The sequence below is a fragment of the Coloeus monedula genome, assembly GCF_965178545.1.
Source record: "Coloeus monedula genome assembly, chromosome: 4".
In the NCBI taxonomy this organism is placed as follows: Eukaryota; Metazoa; Chordata; class Aves; order Passeriformes; family Corvidae; genus Coloeus; species Coloeus monedula.
The window spans coordinates 53,815,903-53,833,382 of record NC_138784.1 but is presented as its reverse complement, the minus strand read 5'-3'; the positions used below and the strand labels follow the sequence as shown (position 1 = coordinate 53,833,382).

Genomic DNA, 17,480 nt, shown 5'->3' with positions numbered 1-17,480 from the left:
ATATAGGGGTACAGAAAGATTTTACATTTATAGGATATTATATAGCAAATGACACTTTATTAGTAACATCTTGTAAAACTTTGTTTTCATTTTAGCTAGATCAGCATTAGATGCAGCTGCACACTGTGAGTATTCATATGCATGTATTACTGCTGTGACTTGCTTTTACTAATAACAGAAAGACTGATGAATTTTCATAGTTAAGAAAGTCTTAATTACACTTCAAATGCAATCAGAAACTAATTTTCCTCTTCTCCTGATTTTCCTAAATTTCTGGTAAAGTCTGTTTTGTAGTTTTGGCTTGTGGCTTTTGATGACAGTGCCAGAACAAGCAGCAGGGTGACAGCAAGAAGTTGGAATAATGAGGTGCTTCAGGAACTTAGTTTATTTTAAGCTGCTGTGTAACTACAGAGGCAATAGTGTTTGTGTTTGCTCTCTTCCTTGCATTCCTTCAGAAAAGTAACTGATATTTGTCTGTTAGCCTAACTGTGGTGTTCTCTCTAAAATCTTGTTTTATTTCCTTTTGAAAGCTACAAAACCTCCAAGATACAAGTGTGGGATCTCTAAAGCTTGTCCTGAAAAGCATTTTGCATTCAAAATGTCAAGTGGAGCAGCAAATGTTGTTGGACCTAAAATTTGTGTAGAGGATAATGTGTAAGTATTTTCACCTGTTGTTTCTAAGTGTCTCTTTCAAATACTTAGATCACTTTGCACATAAAATCAGCAGTTTAAATTAGGGGTTTTTTGCAAACAGTTTGACTCCATGAAAAAGTCACGTTGCATTATAACCTTGTCTCTGGGGAAGCACACCTAATGCTCTGCAGTAAATGCAGAAACATGTTATTTTAATGCATGCAAGATAGCTTGCACTTTGTTTCAGGTTTACAGACTGAAGGGTTAGACAGACTTTGTCAAGTCAGATGCACACTTGTCTCTAAGTAACTTGTCCTTCTGCCTCTAGTAGTAATTCAGTGAATAATTGTATTGTCTTTTGCAAGTAATCTTTTAAACTGTATTTCCTCAGTACCAATGTCAGAACATATTTTCTACTTCGAAGGTTGACTTCAAAAGGGAAAAATAGTATTTTAATGATCAGTAGTTATTTAACTGTGCTGGTAGTAACTTAAGTTAATAAACTTCATATAATTGTGAAAAGAGGAAAAGAACTGCTTGAGACACAGTTTGGTTTTAAGTCCTTTTATTTTAATAATAATACTTTTGACACAGTATTATCAATAATACTGTGTGTATTTAACTCAATACTTTTCAGTAATGCCCATAATATTAATATTTTTAGACTCTATTTTTCCTCTTAGGTTCTTCCTGCTCATTGTCACCTAGAGTGTGCAGCTTTCTATAACATAATCTATCCACTTGATTTTGCAGGTGACATGTCAGAAAAGACATAAATGTCAGTATTAGAAGGAGAATGTTTTTAATATCAGTCACACTTAATGCCTTTGCTTTCCACTTGCATTTAAACTACTCCAGTTCAGCTGTTTCTCAGCTCACACTATATTAGTACAGACAGCACGTACAGCAGCTGGTGCTAATGAATTCTAGAGCCAATGGCAGCTTCTCTGTGAACAACAGAACCCCACATAATAGAGTAAATAGGATAATTCATGTACAAGAGAAAAAAATGTATTGGTAGCATTTTCCATCACTTTAATTGTAAGACTAGTCTCAAGGGATCTTAGAGAAGACTATTTTTAGCACTAACTAGCATTCCTCTGTAAGGCTGGCTTAGCTCAAGCTTGCTGGCTTGTGTGGGAGTCAGTTTGCAGCAGAGCATCCCAGTGTAGTTGGGGAGCATGTGCTCAGCAGGAGCTCACCTTGGCACGTGGGGACTACAGGCTGCTCCTTCCGCTTTCCATTCTTGCTGGTGACTTGCTTGGTGACCTTGGGCAGGCTTATCTAATCTCTCAGCACGGTGTTTCTGCAGGTGTTCTAAAACGTGCAACTGTCTCATTCTGGTTGCCTAATATAGGAAGCTTAATGTCTGTGAAGACTTAAGCTGATTCAATGATTTAAAGTTTTGGGAATGCAAGTAATATTTTAATTTAAGGATTGTAGGGTTGTTTAGTTTGGGATTTTTGACTGTTTTTTGTTCTTGCTGGCTGATTAACTAAGAAGAGTTTTGTTATTTCTGTCCAAAAAAAAAAAGAAAATCCTCTACTAGATATTTTGCTGAAGAAAGTGATGAAAAGAAAGTAGTTGCTGGAAAAAGTCCTCAAAGTGGGCACTTTGGTGCACAGCTATTGGATTCTAAAATCCAGCTTTCCTTGGCAAACAGCTTTCTGAATCCCTTCAGAGGGGAACTGGTCATGTCTGTTTAAGTGTCCACCAGAATATTTGATTGATTTTATATGATCTCCTGCTTTGCTCATAAGAGGTTTTACTTCTTTCAAAAGCTTTCAACTTGTTGACTATAAATGCTTGGAAGAATTCTAAAACTGATGAAGGGCTGCCCTCCTGTGAGAAGCTGTTGCATTGCAGCCTGTTGTGTTTGTGATGGTGCACAACCTGTCTCAAGCATATAAAGTAGAATACCAGTCCTGAAAAAACCTCATTTCCTCTCAAGTAGCTCTTTTTTTAGAGATATTTTGTGAACTCACACCTGAAAAAAAGGTTGATTTTTTTGTTTTCTGATTACTCTGTGTTCCTCATACTTCCAAGACAGGACAGCAGGAACAAGTTTTCATAATTTGTAAATGATATTTACAGAGTAGCGTATTTTTTTTCCTTATGTATTAAATGTAAGGATGTCACTTGACTTATGAAAGCACTGAAGGTGCTGATACAATTCAGAATGCAAGTAATTTCTCAATTTTTCTTTTTAATTATATAGATATTTTAATGTGAAACATGATTTCTGCTGTATACAAGTTCGTTTGTAGCCTTGCTCTATATTGGGAGGCCATAATCAGAATTAAAAAAGAACGTGCTGGACTTACCATCAAAATATTAAATATTGTAGTTGCTACTTCATGGGCTTTTTAGAAGGGGCTATATTTACTTCTTTGCCAGCATCTTCTCCCTGCGGTTTTACTTTATTAAGAAGCCAATTGCATGATTGTGCCACAGTGACCAAATAGCAGAATGTTGTACTACATTCCTTGAGTAACAAGTAATTCTTGTATTCATGGTTGCAGCTTTTGTTATCTGAATCCATTATAACTTTATGCATGTGTGGAATTTCAGTGTCTAGTCATCTCAGTATTAGATATTTTTGGACTGGTGTTTATTTACAGATAATTTTGTAGTTAAAATGAAAGGAAGTTCTTACTCTTTTTGGTAAAAGAAATGCTCGCTAAATTTTGCAGGAGGAAAGGAATTTGTTCAGAACTTCATTGCCTTTATTCATTTATGTTCCAGTCTTTATTTGCCATATGTTTTTCTTGTTTAGAATGGATGCCCAGACATGACATGACAATCAGATGATCAGAGCAGAAATGATCCTCCAGGGCCTAAAATACTTCTAGAGTTCCCTACTAACCAGAACTGAATTCTGCACTTCAGCAGAAAATCTCAAGTATTTTCTTTCAGAATTTACTGATTTAGAGTTTTAATTTAAATCACAGTTTTTGGCAGATAGTATAACTTAAGGGACTAACAGAAGAATATGAACTCTATCATCTCTGATTACTAGTTCTTTAAAACCTTTTAAATTCACTGTGCCAAGAGTTGCCATTATCTGGTAGTCTTTCATGGCCTCTCTGAGTACTGAGTCTTTCTGATACTTGTTTATTCAGTTTGACATTCCTCTAAATGTTGGCTTCTGTCTTCATCCTGGGTGCAAAAGATAGCACCAGAGAGGAAGATTTTTGACATACTTCTATGATAGACCATTTCTTGTTTCTAGCCTATCACTAGGAGGTTGGCATGAGAAAGCTGACATGGAAGCTGTGTGTGTAAAGAGGCATTGCTTAGAACAGCTCTTCAGACATGACCTGAAAATCATATTGCTGCAGAAGAAATGTGAAAAAAGTTTTGAACATAACAGGATTGTACACACGTGCAGCCCCTTCCTAAAGGCAGCTAGAGAGGTTAGAGAAATCCTGATCAGGATGAAATTAAAGCATCTGTTAGAGTGTGTTTGTAACTAAGGACATGTGTGCACTTATATGCTTTTGCTCAGATGCTTTCTTTAATCTCAGCTGAAGGCTTCTTCATTATCTTAAATTATGTAATTGTTCCAAACTTCTATTTGTCATGTTTATGTTGCCTCTTTTAATCCTAGCTTCAAAGTGTTGATGCTGGGATAGTTGAGGTCTGAAGGCAGAACAGAGTTCTTCACACAGAGCCAGTGAACAGGGATGAGGAGGTCTGGAAGCTTCCTCTCACTGGAGTGGTGCAGCCATCATGGTCTAAGGCAGTACAGCATCCTACCCAAATCTTAACGTTCCTGTTACCTCTTCTTTACCTCTCTGAAGGGTTTCCATTTCATAATGGGACTCTTCTTTCCAGCCCCTTTGCCCCTCTGAGTTTGGTCAATAAATTACTCTCATAGATTGTGACATTTTTTTGGGAATGTGTGATTGTAGTCCAAGACTGTATGCAACTTTTGCTTAAAGTCCCATCAGTGTGCTAACTATTTTCTTGCGGTTAGACTTCCTGTTGTGTGTATGAATAGCTAAGTGCTTTGCCTTTCTTGTTTCTTCATGTAGATTTTAAGTGCTTCTGTTCAGTTAGCTTTTAAATTTGTTAACACATTTTTGTTCATTGTGTGCTTACAAAAAAAGGCTTAAAATGTTGGTTATGTGACTGTGCTGAGCTCCGCAAATTAATATTTGGTTATTTTTTAATACATTAATAACGTAATGACATAACACTATTTTTTGTGACAGTTTTAATATACAGACATACTTTGAAACTATGATTAAGCAATCAAATTAAATCAATACAACTGGGGATACTTGATGTAGTATTCTTAATTCAGTGGTGCTTTAAGAACACAGATCAAGAAGATTTAATTTAAGTTCTCATGAACATGCAGTCTTTTAACTATATATTTCTTAGAATTTGGTCCTATTAAAAAACCAGAAATATTTCACGTCAGAAGATTGTCCTATTAAAAATAAAAATATTTATTTTGTTTCAGTTTAATGAGTGGAGTTAAAAATAATGTTGGCAGAGGAATAAATGTGGCCTTGGTCAATGGTAAGTGACATTTTAAGTGAACAGATTGTTGTCTTCATTTTCAAATTGTTTCTGAAATTTAAGGTGAAATACTATGGGGTGGTAAAAGGCAAGCACCAAGGAGAAAAGGAAGTATTCAGCTTATTTATACTGAGGTAATGTCAGATATTGGCACTGACACCTTGTTGTTACAAAGTAGAAAAACTCAGTGCATTTTTGTTTCTAAAAATGAGTTGTAAAAATAGTAGTGTGGAGTGCTGTGATGACTATCTTGTTGATACATCATGTAAATTCCTAATGCACCAAAAAATGGAAAAAGATGTGAGATGCATGCTACTTCTTTTGACCTTGTGTGTTGCTGCCACTAATTAAACTGTAGACTCTATTCTTCTGTTGCTCTGTTTACAGTGAAACTTTTTGAGCTTTAACAGTTTTGTTAGTACACAGAAAGACCAGTTCATTATTTCCTTGCTTGAATCAGTGTATTTGGTCTATAGATCTTGTCTGTAAATACATCATGTTAGGTAATTGTGTTCAGGGTTTGTAATTTTCATTAAAACCAAACTAATTTAACTGTGTGTTACCTTGAAAGCTGAACTGAATGTAAGCACTGGCACTTTTGTCCTTAATGCATAGGAAACTATTCCTTGTAGCACTGAGGTAGCACTTTTTCATTTCACTGCAATATAAATTCTTGTTTTTTGTGGATTGTACTCAGATTTACATCATCTAAGGCATAACTTGAACAACGCTTCCTAATCCTATGTTGCTTTCCTAAATTGTCTCAATCTGTTCCAAACCAAAATACCTATCTTTGTATTTTATAGCTCCAGTCTTTCTCTCTGTCTTCCAAACTTTAAATGAATGTGTATATTAAAAAAAACTTCACCTTCCATCAAATACTCCTTTGTAGACAGCATAATAAAAAAAGGTAATGAGACATAATATATTGACCACTTTGTTCTATTTATTCTGGATGTTCAAATCTACTTACAATTTCCAGTCTATAGCAAAACATGCAGTCTAATTTTAATCTTTCTGATTTTCCATGTGGCACGAAAGGCAGTCTATAGCTGTACTGTCTATTTTTGCAAAACCAGCTTTTGAAAAAGGCAGATATATGAACTGAATACTCTGTGTTGGTTTTAGAGCCTGTGGGTGTTTTCATTTACTTTAGATTCTACTTGAAGCAAAATCAGAATTCTGCCTAGAATCATAGAATGGTCTGTGCTTGAAGGAACCTTAAAGATCACCCAGATCCAGCCCTGTTGCCATGGGCAGGGACATCTTGTACTAGACCAGTTTGCTTAAAGCTGCATCCGGCCTGGCCTCCAGCACTTTCATGGATCTTCTCACTTTTTTCCTCTTACTTTTTCCTGCAGTTTTTCACAAACCACCACACTGTTTTCATAAAAAAAAAGTCACCATAATTCGTTTATCTAGTGTCTTCTGCAGTACTTTGTCTGAAAGAGCGTAAGAGGAATTGGGCATGTTTTCTGTAAAATAATTTTGGCTATATTTGATGGTACCAAATGTTTCTTTTTCTCTTTTCCTTCAGGTAAAACGGGAGAATTATTAGATACTAAGTTCTTTGACATGTGGGCAGGAGGTAGGTGCACTTACTCTGGTCTTTTTTTCTTCCTTCTTGTCCAGACACCCTTTGCTGTGGAGATTTAAGGTGATAGTTAAGGGAGTGCTTCACCTCTACCTTTGTAGTTGTGAGGAGAGTTGAACTTTAAAGAAACACAAGTAGCTGAGGTGGGAGGGAATGGTGTGGTTAATCAAACAGACTTGTTCCCCAGAGTAGTTCTCACTAGTGGTTATGTCTTTACACAATATGGATTAAATTCTCTCTATAAAATAAGAGTTCTCTGATGTGTTTTAGCTTTCTCTCACTCACCATCTTTTTATAAAGATATATTTAAAAATACTATATATATTTTATATATAAAATATATATTAGCGTTACAAATATTCTTAAAAATAATATCATTGCAGAAAGACATTGGAGATGTTTAAATACAGAATTGTTGCTTATTATTAAACAGTTTTGTGTTCTCTTTTTTCTCAGATGTGGCACCACTTATTGAATTTCTGAAGACCATCCAGGATGGAACGATTGTGTTAATGGCAACATACGATGATGGTGCAACCAAGTATGTAATTGATTGTAAACAGCAAATGTTGCTTAAACTTTTACATGCTGTTGTATACTGAAAAAAATACATTACCACACAATCACTTTTAATAAGGTTTTGTTCTTCCAAGGTGACAGATTTGAAACTATACTTCCAGTTTATTCGTTTTTTAATGCAGATGTGATTTGGGCACAATAAAGATCAAACTAAAACTAAGCAGATATAGGTGTACTGATTTTTCTGTTGCTGATAGCTCATTCTGTCTTAGGCTAGTAAGTTCAGATAGGTCCAGACATAGGAATGTGATTGTGAGAACATACTCTGGTGGAAAGTAGTCTGTTCCATCCAGCACTTTCTTCAGGTCAACTCTAAGATGGAGTTTGATGGTTACAGCATGGCAGAGACCACTCCCAACAAGCCTTGCCTGTATCCTTACATTTAAAGTCTCAGAGGTTACTTGTGTGAGCCTTGTACTTTTTGGCCTCAGTGTTTTACTGTTCCACCCTAAAGCTCTTCAATTTATTAATCTAGATGTAGACTAAGAGGGTTTAAGTCTCTTGAAGCATTATCTTCTAACTTTCACAACTTGGGTCAGTTTCAATAGATACTAAAAATTACTGTAGAATATGTATTGTAATCTACTCCTCACTTAAGTCATCCTATCCAAAGGATTGCTTTTCACAGTGAAAATTGAAACTTCTTTCCTTTTCCTCCATTGTTTTACTAATAATTAACTTTTTTGTTAATGTGGTCTGTACATTTTTTTTTTTCCTCTTTTGGTTCAATTTGTTATCCTCAACTTATTTGTATTTTTGATATAGAAGCAGCTTCCCTGTGACTAAGTCCTGACTTTGCAGTGTGCAAGCTTTACAGTAAATAGTCGAGTGTGTTTACATTCACTGCTTTTAGGAAAGAAGTAATTTACTGGGGCTTTAACCAAGGTTGGATCTTCTCTCTGTTGTTCTGTTCACTTGTTTTGTTACTTTACATTTTACCCTTTTCCCTTTCTTCTTTGATGTTTTAGATAATAAGTAGGGTTAGTTTTGCTTCAGTAATCTTGTTACAGCTGATGTTTTTGAAAGTTTGTATGTAGATAGAATACAGCTAAACAAGAAGTTGTATTTGGCCCTCTCATGCTGACAGGAACTACTGCCTACTGGAAATACTACAACTACCACTGGTAGTTGATTGTAAATATAAAGGCCTGTTCTTGGAAACAAAATTGTGAAGAATCAAGCTGCCCTAATGCTTAAGGAAGTTGGAGTATGGGTTGGGCAAATAACCTCCACAGTATTTAATAATTTTCATAAATTTGGCTAAAGTGTATAGTCATACAGCTATATCTCAATAGGGGGTAGTAATCAGAAGTCTTGTGTCTTGTTTGGTAATCATTCAGTAACTTTGGCACATTTAGTAACTTAAAGGAAGAAATTAAGAGCTGCTATATGGAGATTTTGGAATAACTATAGGAATAATAATAGGATAACTTATCCTACAGAATTGTTTTCCTTTTGATACTAAAATTATCCTACTTGGGTTTACAGGCACTGAACCATGCTGTGAGGCAGCATTCTGAATTTTGAATTAACTGCCCCAAGCAGATGAGAACTTCTTTCAGATAGTCATTTCATTCTTCTAATCTAAAATACAGCTTTTACTTTATCTAGACTTCAGCTTGAGCCTGCAAACAAGGTTTACTTAAAGGCTGAGTTTTTTAGTTGCTTGGAGAATTGCTAACAGGACTGGAGATATATGTATAAATTCCCACAGAGGGTTCTTGGCTTTTGTTGATGCAGTGATAGGTTTATATCCTGGTTCCTTGAGATTATAGTATGAAAAGCAGCACTCATTGCATCGGGTGATTTCAGAACTAACCTTACCTGATTCTGAAAGATAGATCTTCCCCAATATTGACTGACTTAAACTATATTAAATAAGATCAAAGCAGACTGGTGCACTGAGCTCTTAGGGCATGTATTTTATTGACACACCGCATTTCTCTGGTTTTTCAAGGCTTAATGAGGAAGCACGGAAACTGATTGCTGAATTAGGAAGCACATCCGTTACTAACCTTGGATTCAGAGACAACTGGGTCTTCTGCGGTGGAAAAGGAATTAAGACCAAAAGTCCATTTGAACAGGTTTGTGATTCTGTAGCTTCCTGGAATTTAACAGCTTGCATTAATAGAGGCATAGCATGTTTTATAAATGCCATGCATTTGTTCGAGATGGGTATCTATTGCAGTACTGGCACACAGTTATTTTCAGGCTTTTTCCTTGAGTAGCCTCCTCCTTTTAAACACACAAAGGACTCTTTGGTGACTCATAAATAAGAAAAAAAATCTTATATGGTATAGATCTTATTATGCCCGTAACTAGATCATTTATCTTTTTAATGGATTAAATTAAACTGAAGAATTCAAAACTTTCTCCCCGAGTTGTATTTTAGATGCACTAATAATGGTGAACTTCCAAGACATAAGTGAATAGTTAAGGTGTTCGTGTTCCCAGCTGTTGGCTTTGCTCTTCTCTCAAATTGCTGCCATAGCCAAATTTTGGAATAGAATATATTCCCATACTTTAGCTGTTACAATTCAGCATGTGTCAATGTTGCCTTTAATTACTGAGTAAGGAGAAGTAAGGAAGATGTGTTTTCTTCGGCCAGCTTTGCAAGGGAGGGGAAACTAAGTGCAGAAACAGTGTCAGACACTTGGAGGCGATAATGTCTTACCTGACTGCAGATGGTTCCTTGGTGGAAAAATAAAATGTTCCTTAAAATCTCACTATTTGCTTTCATTGCCTTGTAAATTTAGTAGCCTTATTTATTTTTACCTAGTGGTTCATGCTTTAATGCAGTTGGTCATTTCCTTGCTTCTCTCTTCCTAAGCAAACATCCATAATAAAATTTAAAAATGTTTTCCCAGTATGGCGTAACTGTTTTTACCATACACTTGTCTGAGCAAGTTTCTTTAAATGGTGAATACTGACAGATTGTTATATTTGATTCAAAGCACAAGAAGTTAATCATGATGTTTTTTCTTTGTCCATGGCCTGAAAATAAGTACATGTCTTAAAGCTGTGAGTTGGAGCAAATGGATAAAGGACTCCACATTAATGGCAGATTGATATTTTCCATTTATAGCATATAAAGAATAACAAGGACACAAACAAGTATGAAGGCTGGCCAGAAGTTGTTGAGATGGAAGGCTGTATCCCTCAGAAGCAAGACTAAATGAAAACAGAGGAAAAGGAGAAAGAATATGAAAGAAAATGCACTTTCTGCTATTATTAGAGAGAGGGCTATGAAGGAGATTGTACTGTAAAAATTATTTTTGAAGCATGCAGCCATCTTGTCAGTGTGTGCATGAGCACTGACATTTTGAATATTGGGATTATTTATTGCTAACACATAGAAATTCTTTTTGTTAATATGTCCAAAATAAAATAAACATCCAATCATTTCTACGCCGGTTTCTTAAAAGCACAGTATTTAGTTTGCCTGTGGTAAATGATACTTGTAGATAACTGGCTAATGATTTACGTATGTGGACAATAAACAGATCCTGACAAATGTACTGTCCTCTTAACAGTGCAATGTTGCTGTGACTACGTAAACTTAATGGAATATTGTAGATTTTAGTGATGCGTTAATAAGGAGTTTTAATTTTTTTTTATCCTCTGCCTTTTTAATGGCAGCATCAATTTTTATTAAATCTATTTGGTTATTCTAATACCAAGTGCTCCAAAAATTTATTTTGTAGTCCCCCATCAAAACTGAATAATGATATAACTGAATGAAAGGAAGACATGATAATATGCCATGAAAAGCACAATAGATTTTTTTTTTTAATCTTTTGGGGATGAACTGAGATAAATATATGAATAATGTGTGTGATATTTAAAAGCGGCTTGGAAGAACTTGTACTTAACTTGAAAGTGTTTATAGAAGGGACTTGGCACGTTAAGCAGCAGTACTATGGCTAATTTGTTCCTTTTTTATTGCAGTTTTTGTACCACTGCTTAACTGTTGATTCTCCCTGTGGCTGTTCAGCTGCAGTGGCTGGTCACGCAGTGAATGTGCCTAATGGAAGAGCTTCCTCTTTTAGGTCTAACATCAGGAATAAATTTCTCATCACAAAGAGCCTGTTAGAAAGCAGTCTGCCTTCTAGTGAGGGTTGTTTCAGGGTACACAGTTGTGCACCTTTACTGCGACATTACTTCTCATGAGCCGAGGCAATCTCTTCTTCAGTGGAATGTTAGAGAGAGTGTTGTGTCCTGGGTTATGCAGTGTGTGACTTGTAAACCTAACTGATGATGTTTCCTTCATCCTTTTCATTAATGGGGAAAAAAAAGGACCAAGTTTAAGTGGCCTTATTCTTTAGTTTATATCAGAGCTATGAGAAGACCTTGCTTTATTCCTAAACTTGTATTTCTTCTAAGTAGGGCCAGCTTAAACTTTTCCTGAAACTAAGTTAGTATGGTGTAACTGACTGTGTCCATATTCACAAAATTAGGGCTGACATAGAACTGGCTGTAATCTCTTGGAGCTTGGTGTCATGAATTCTGGTATAGTCTTAAAAAACTTCAAGGTAGTACTATGGGGCAAAAGCCAAAAAGGATTTTTCAGGAGCCCACAGTGAGTTTAACACAGAGGTGTTAGGAATGGTATTATTGTTGATGTTTTCTGAGACAAATTCTGTGCACTAAAAATTTCAAGCAATATTGAGAATTACCTTGTTAGGAAAATAAATAATCTCTGATACCAGAGTAAGACTGGATTCTGTGTTGTTCTCTATGTTTAACTAGCTTTTTAAATAATGTGGGTTTCCCTCAATATTCATGTAAAACTTCCATAAAATGCACCTGACACAGTGAAACTGCTTTTGTTAAATCTTCCAGATTTTCCTGTGTAGGAGAATGTGTTAAAATTGTATGTATTTTTTCATTGAAGTAAAATCCCCTTTTCTAATCAGTTTGAAATTCTATTTCATTACTTAAGGCTGTTGTGAAAAACTAACAGTGTAAGTCCTGGAATTTTCACAGAAATACAGTTCTGTTGGTGTATATGCCAGTATTGGCTACGCTGCTATCCAGAATAACATCAAAATAATTTTGAAGTTACTCAGCAGGGTCTTAAGAGGAAGAAACCCTATTTGGCTGCATTAGTAGTTTCCCTGGACTACACTTGTCTTCGTTCTTTTGGCTTTGAACGCCAATGAATATTTCATCTTCAAATCAAAAAGTTCAGAGTTCCTCTACAAAATGAAATGGAGAATATGTGCCTTTATTAGCTATCCAAGTTGAGTAAATATATCATGATTCTCTTAACCCCTTAAAGTTGCCAAAACCTTTTAAAGTCTGCAAAAAACCTTTTAAACAATTTTAAAACAATAAAATGGTAGGATTATTTTTGTTACATCTTAAATAACTTGATTCTTAAAATTTTGATGGAAATATTCCTCTTACTCTCTAAGCCATGTCCTCACAGCTGTATGCTATCATATTAAATAGGACTCTTGTCAGATATTTAAAAGTGGTACTGGAGTGGCCACACAAATGGGGTATCCTTGCTGTTGTCCATTATCATGGCCTATTCACTTGCTGCAAGATCTGGCCATGCCCTCTCTGCCTTGAGTGGGCAGGTTACAGTATCCTGCTGCTGAGGTGAACTCTCTGAATTTTATCAGTGAGGCTTTCTGGTAATCTATCTGCATTTCATTTGAGTTGCCAAGCACAAAGATGACTATTCTGGCCCCTCCAGCTGGTGGTAGGAAATCAGTTGCAACAATGAAGGTGTTTGTACATGAATACCTGTGTGTGACAAAGCTCCAGGATCCATATTTTCCTATATAAGGTGATGGGAACATTTGTAGCATCTTGCAGACTTGTTAAGAACCGAGCAGCAAGGGAAGGGAAGAGAAAGCTTTACGTTTTGAGGTAGACATACCCCACAACCTGTGAGAAGAGAAGGGGGAAGGACAGAAGAAGGTTTCAACTAAATTTTGACCAAGGAACACCCAGCTGGGATTCAAGGCAGCTGAAGATGACTTCAGTGTAAACCACAGCTCTCAACTGCTTTATTAGTGGTGCTTTATATGAATTAACAGGAGTCCTGAGAAAGAAACTGAAGGGGGTCTCTTCAGTTTTTCATGTGTCTTCAGTTTTTCCTAGTGTCTTTCATGATCCAACTTCTTTTTTCCTCTGGAAAAAACAGACCCCTTTACAGCCTTAGTTTCCTGGTTGCCAGTTTGGAAAAAGCTTTTATTTTGCTCAGCATGTTTTGCTTTCCAGAGGTCTTACTGTGGCACTTAGTTTCCTCAAACATTGAAGTGACTGCTAAATGCTTGATGTGTATGTAATGTCTCCTGAACTGTTTGGGTTTTCTGCAGTCTGAGTGTTTTTCAAGAATAGGTGTATTAATAAAATTAGAGGCCAGGTGGGTAATTTCAGAAGGGGAAATTGCCATCATAAGTGCTGACTGACTTTCCTGTGTAAGGATGGGAAGGGCTGTAGTCCCTCCCTACCTGACTTGGGTCATGGCTAAGGTGGAGACTAAGCAAAGGACTTTTTATTGATGAAATCCTCTTCAGTTTTAAGGCTGTAAGGCCATAGCCTAATCTTAATACAAGTGGCCTGCTAAAGAAACTTGAAGAAACCTTTGAGGCTAGATGGGAACTTTTCCTTCTTCAGCCTCAGGTGTGAGAATAGCTCTTGACCTGTTCAGTGATATCATGGGGTGTCAGTGGCTCCTGATGCTGTACAAGGAATACAAGGGACCCTGTTTCTCACCCTCTGAGCAACAGGCCAACAGGGCACAAACACCTGAGCTCAGCTGTGTCCTGGTCCTGCCTCCCTGGGGGTGAAAAAGTGGAAGAATGGCAAGAGAGAACATGCTCTACTTGAAACGTTTCTTTGCATTTCTGATAACATTAGTTTAAAGCCACTTTTAATTCCTCCTTGATGCCTCTGTAGTTAGCCCTTTCAACTTTACAAAGATCTAAGGCATCCTTAATAGACTCAGGTTGAAACAGATTCCTCAGATATCTCTTCCTGTGCTTAACTGTCCATCTAGCTAGATTGGCTCATGTGCCATCCAAATCTTCTTAGCTGAAAATTAACAGTTACTTTTCTGCAAGTTAAAAATGGATGACTCTCCACTTGGGCATCTTTTAACATTCTTCCTAGCCCTATGTTCCCCTCTCTAGAACATGCAAACCAGTTCATGTAATCTTGCATCAATTGCTATAATCTCTAAATCTGTAATCACCTGTTGCCTCAAAGGTCTGTTCCTTTCTTATGGTGTTGTTCATAGCATGATATAGCTACAGGCTCATGCAAAACCATGAAAAAAGGCACTCCAAGCTGAGGAGGAATTGTGTTTCCTCTTTGAGCTTGATGGAGGGTAGTGGAAGAGAGTGCTATCTTCTGTGGAACATAGTGTGCAAATGGTTTTTTCCTACCAAATGCTCCAGCAGTCTTCTCTAGTTATCCTTTTCAGCCTTGAATATTTCAGCATTGTTTTTATCAGTACAGCCTCAAGTTCCCAGATCTTGGCAGCTGAATCATCCCATTGAAAAACTTGGTGGAGGTCTTGATTTATTACTTTTATATCTTAGTCCTCATAGATGCCTCAAAAGCACCTAACCCACCATGTAGATAACTGCACGTTGTGTTAAGTTTTGTAGTATATTAGTTAATAAAATTAACATAGTCTCTTTATTATCATTTGAAGAATGCAGATATGAAAACTTTGTTTCAGGGCGTTGGAGAGATCAGTAGGCATCAGTACAGAGCACTGTAATAGTCCAACTAATTGTCTACTATGTAAAATGCACAGAAATCACTCCATCCTCTGGGAAGTTTCTGATCCCTGAAGGCAGCCAAAGCAGCTAATTAATTCTGTTCCTCTGGCTGATCTTGCACTACAGTGCAAGAGGTTTACAGTGTTTCTTAGCATTGTATTTATGGAACAATCGGCGAACAGGAAAAAAAAAAAAAACCAAAGCCAACAAACTGCTGAGCTCAAGTAATATTTCAAGGTTATTTAAATGGTCAAAATTGTATTATCCCAAGTATGGTCTCAGCAGAGAGTATGATACCATTCTGTCTGAACTTAGTGCTGTTTAGTCATCTCCCATCCATGCTGCCAATCAGTCCTGTGGCACAGCCTGAAGAACTTGTAGGTTTACTTTCACTGCTGGAAGACTGAAACAACCTGGGGTCACAACTGTCTCTTCAGGGTTTTCCACCATAATGTGTCCTCCCTATCCAAGTTTTCCCAGAGAAGGTGTTGAAACATCCTGTGACAGTGCCTTAATGGCATGCTGAGCACCTTTCCCGCAGACAGCAGCTTTTGTGGTCTCAAGATAATAATTTGGTCAGACCAACCAATGGGTATGGACTGGCCAAATGTGGAGTAAAGGTCCAAAAAGAACGAGCAGATAAAGGACTTCATTGTTGCTGAACTGATGTTCCTAAAATAATCTACATAAGGCAGTGGTAATCTACACAACACAGAAGGTTTTCCTTCTTCCTGACCTACACATTCAATAAAGACAGTTCAGAATCTGGTCACCATCTTTCCTGGGAAAATAATTGACAACTAGGAAATTGATTTTTCAAAGTAACTTTGAAAGCCTCAGCCAAACTATCCAAGTTTCTAAAAACTGGCTGTTAGTATGGAAGAAGTTAAGGGGTTGCAAACCCTTCCAAGTTCCCTTGATTTCAGTGGGAGTACTTACTGCTGGAGCTGGGATTTCAGTGTTTGTAAAATGCATTTAAGAGAATAATCAAAAAGAAAGTATGCAGAATACTAATTAACTGACCATTTAGAAAATCACAGTAAGTTTCTCATCAGTGTATAGTAACTGCATCAGTTATAACCACCCTGATGGTAAAAAACCCCAACATTTATGCAGTTCTCTGACTAATTTCCCCCAGCACATGCAAATAAAAATCAATTAAAGGCTACTACAATATTAACAAATATCTAACCAACAAATCTCAAGAGCTGTAGTCTTATCACATTAGTTTTGGAAACCTTTAACATAGCTTCCATAATTTAAATATTTACAAAATATAAACTTTCTTGTCTTATCAAAAATAGTTCTTTGCACAATTAAACAACAGTAATCCTTTCACATGATGCTTTTTAAGCCGGGCATTAAATCACTGCATAAAAATAAACAACCTTTCACAGATGTAAAATAAAATCAAGCCAACATATGGAGGCAGAGAAAATGTTATCATTAACAGTTTAAATATTTTAGTGTTGTGAGCCAATCCATACATTACATTGTGCATTGAACTTACTGAGGATGCAACCTAATGAAAAATTCTAGCTGCTGATTCTATAAAGAAAATATGCTTTAAAAAATCCTTTGCTTTATGGCAGATTCCTTTGGGCTAAATCTCATGTGGTTAATTTTGATAATGATGGTGAACCACCAGTGAGATGGTTGAATGTGGCAGGTTATTGCATAGAATTCAAGAGTGGGGTGACGACCAGCTGACTCACAAAATGTGTGCTCACATACTGAGGAAATGCCTGCAGGGGGTTTTATTTCCTTCAAATATCAAACTCTGTTTCTGTCCCTTCTCAGGCCTGACCCTTGTGTGTTTGAAGGACAGCCTGTTAAAAATCCCAAGGTTGCTATTTGGCACCCCATTCACATTCACCAAGCTGTGCTTCTGCCTCTCTCCCCTGGGCACAGCTTGACCCTCCCTTTCCAGGCAGACACTGCTGAGCTCTCTGCAGTCACACACGTTCCTCAGTTCCAGACGCAGATTTCCGAACGCCTGCAAAGCAAATGCTTCGTGGTCAACAGCTGAACTCTTTCCCTATCTTTGTGGGTTTTTCTGAAGTCAGCAGAAATGAACTATCTAGTGGATCCATCTAGTCCCAGTTTTAAAAGCACAGACATAAGGACTATATCTAATGTGTCTTACAGACTCTCTTAACCCTTCAGTCTCTGGCTAATGAGATCTTGAGATTTCTCCGCTGTACCTACCCACCACATGGATCTTCAGGATGTTGTGGCTCTTAAATACTTGAAAAGTTGAGCATCTGTCCCTGCTCATGGAGTGACACGTTCAAACATGTCATCAGGAGTCCTTTTTGCTCTTTAAGCTGTCCCCTCATGCAGCCTGATGTTTACTCAGCTGTTGTTTCAGTCGCCGCATGCTTGGACTACCCGTTGTC

At 36.9% G+C, this 17,480-nt stretch overlaps 1 protein-coding gene across 3 annotated transcripts in view; it reads left to right on the top strand.

The window, feature by feature from the left end:
* Positions 1 to 12,137, top strand: part of FAM3C (FAM3 metabolism regulating signaling molecule C) — a 31,207-nt gene extending 19,070 nt beyond the window's left edge. For all 3 annotated transcript variants that reach the window (XM_082279797.1, XM_082279798.1, XM_082279799.1), the window contains exons 4-10: positions 96 to 125; positions 531 to 654; positions 5,105 to 5,163; positions 6,701 to 6,751; positions 7,214 to 7,298; positions 9,294 to 9,420; positions 10,422 to 12,137. In XM_082279797.1, the coding sequence (XP_082135923.1) occupies positions 96 to 125; positions 531 to 654; positions 5,105 to 5,163; positions 6,701 to 6,751; positions 7,214 to 7,298; positions 9,294 to 9,420; positions 10,422 to 10,511 (566 nt within the window). In that variant the 3' untranslated portion in view covers positions 10,512 to 12,137. The remainder of the gene's footprint in view (positions 1 to 95; positions 126 to 530; positions 655 to 5,104; positions 5,164 to 6,700; positions 6,752 to 7,213; positions 7,299 to 9,293; positions 9,421 to 10,421) is intronic.
* The last annotated feature ends 5,343 nt before the right edge of the window (positions 12,138 to 17,480 follow it).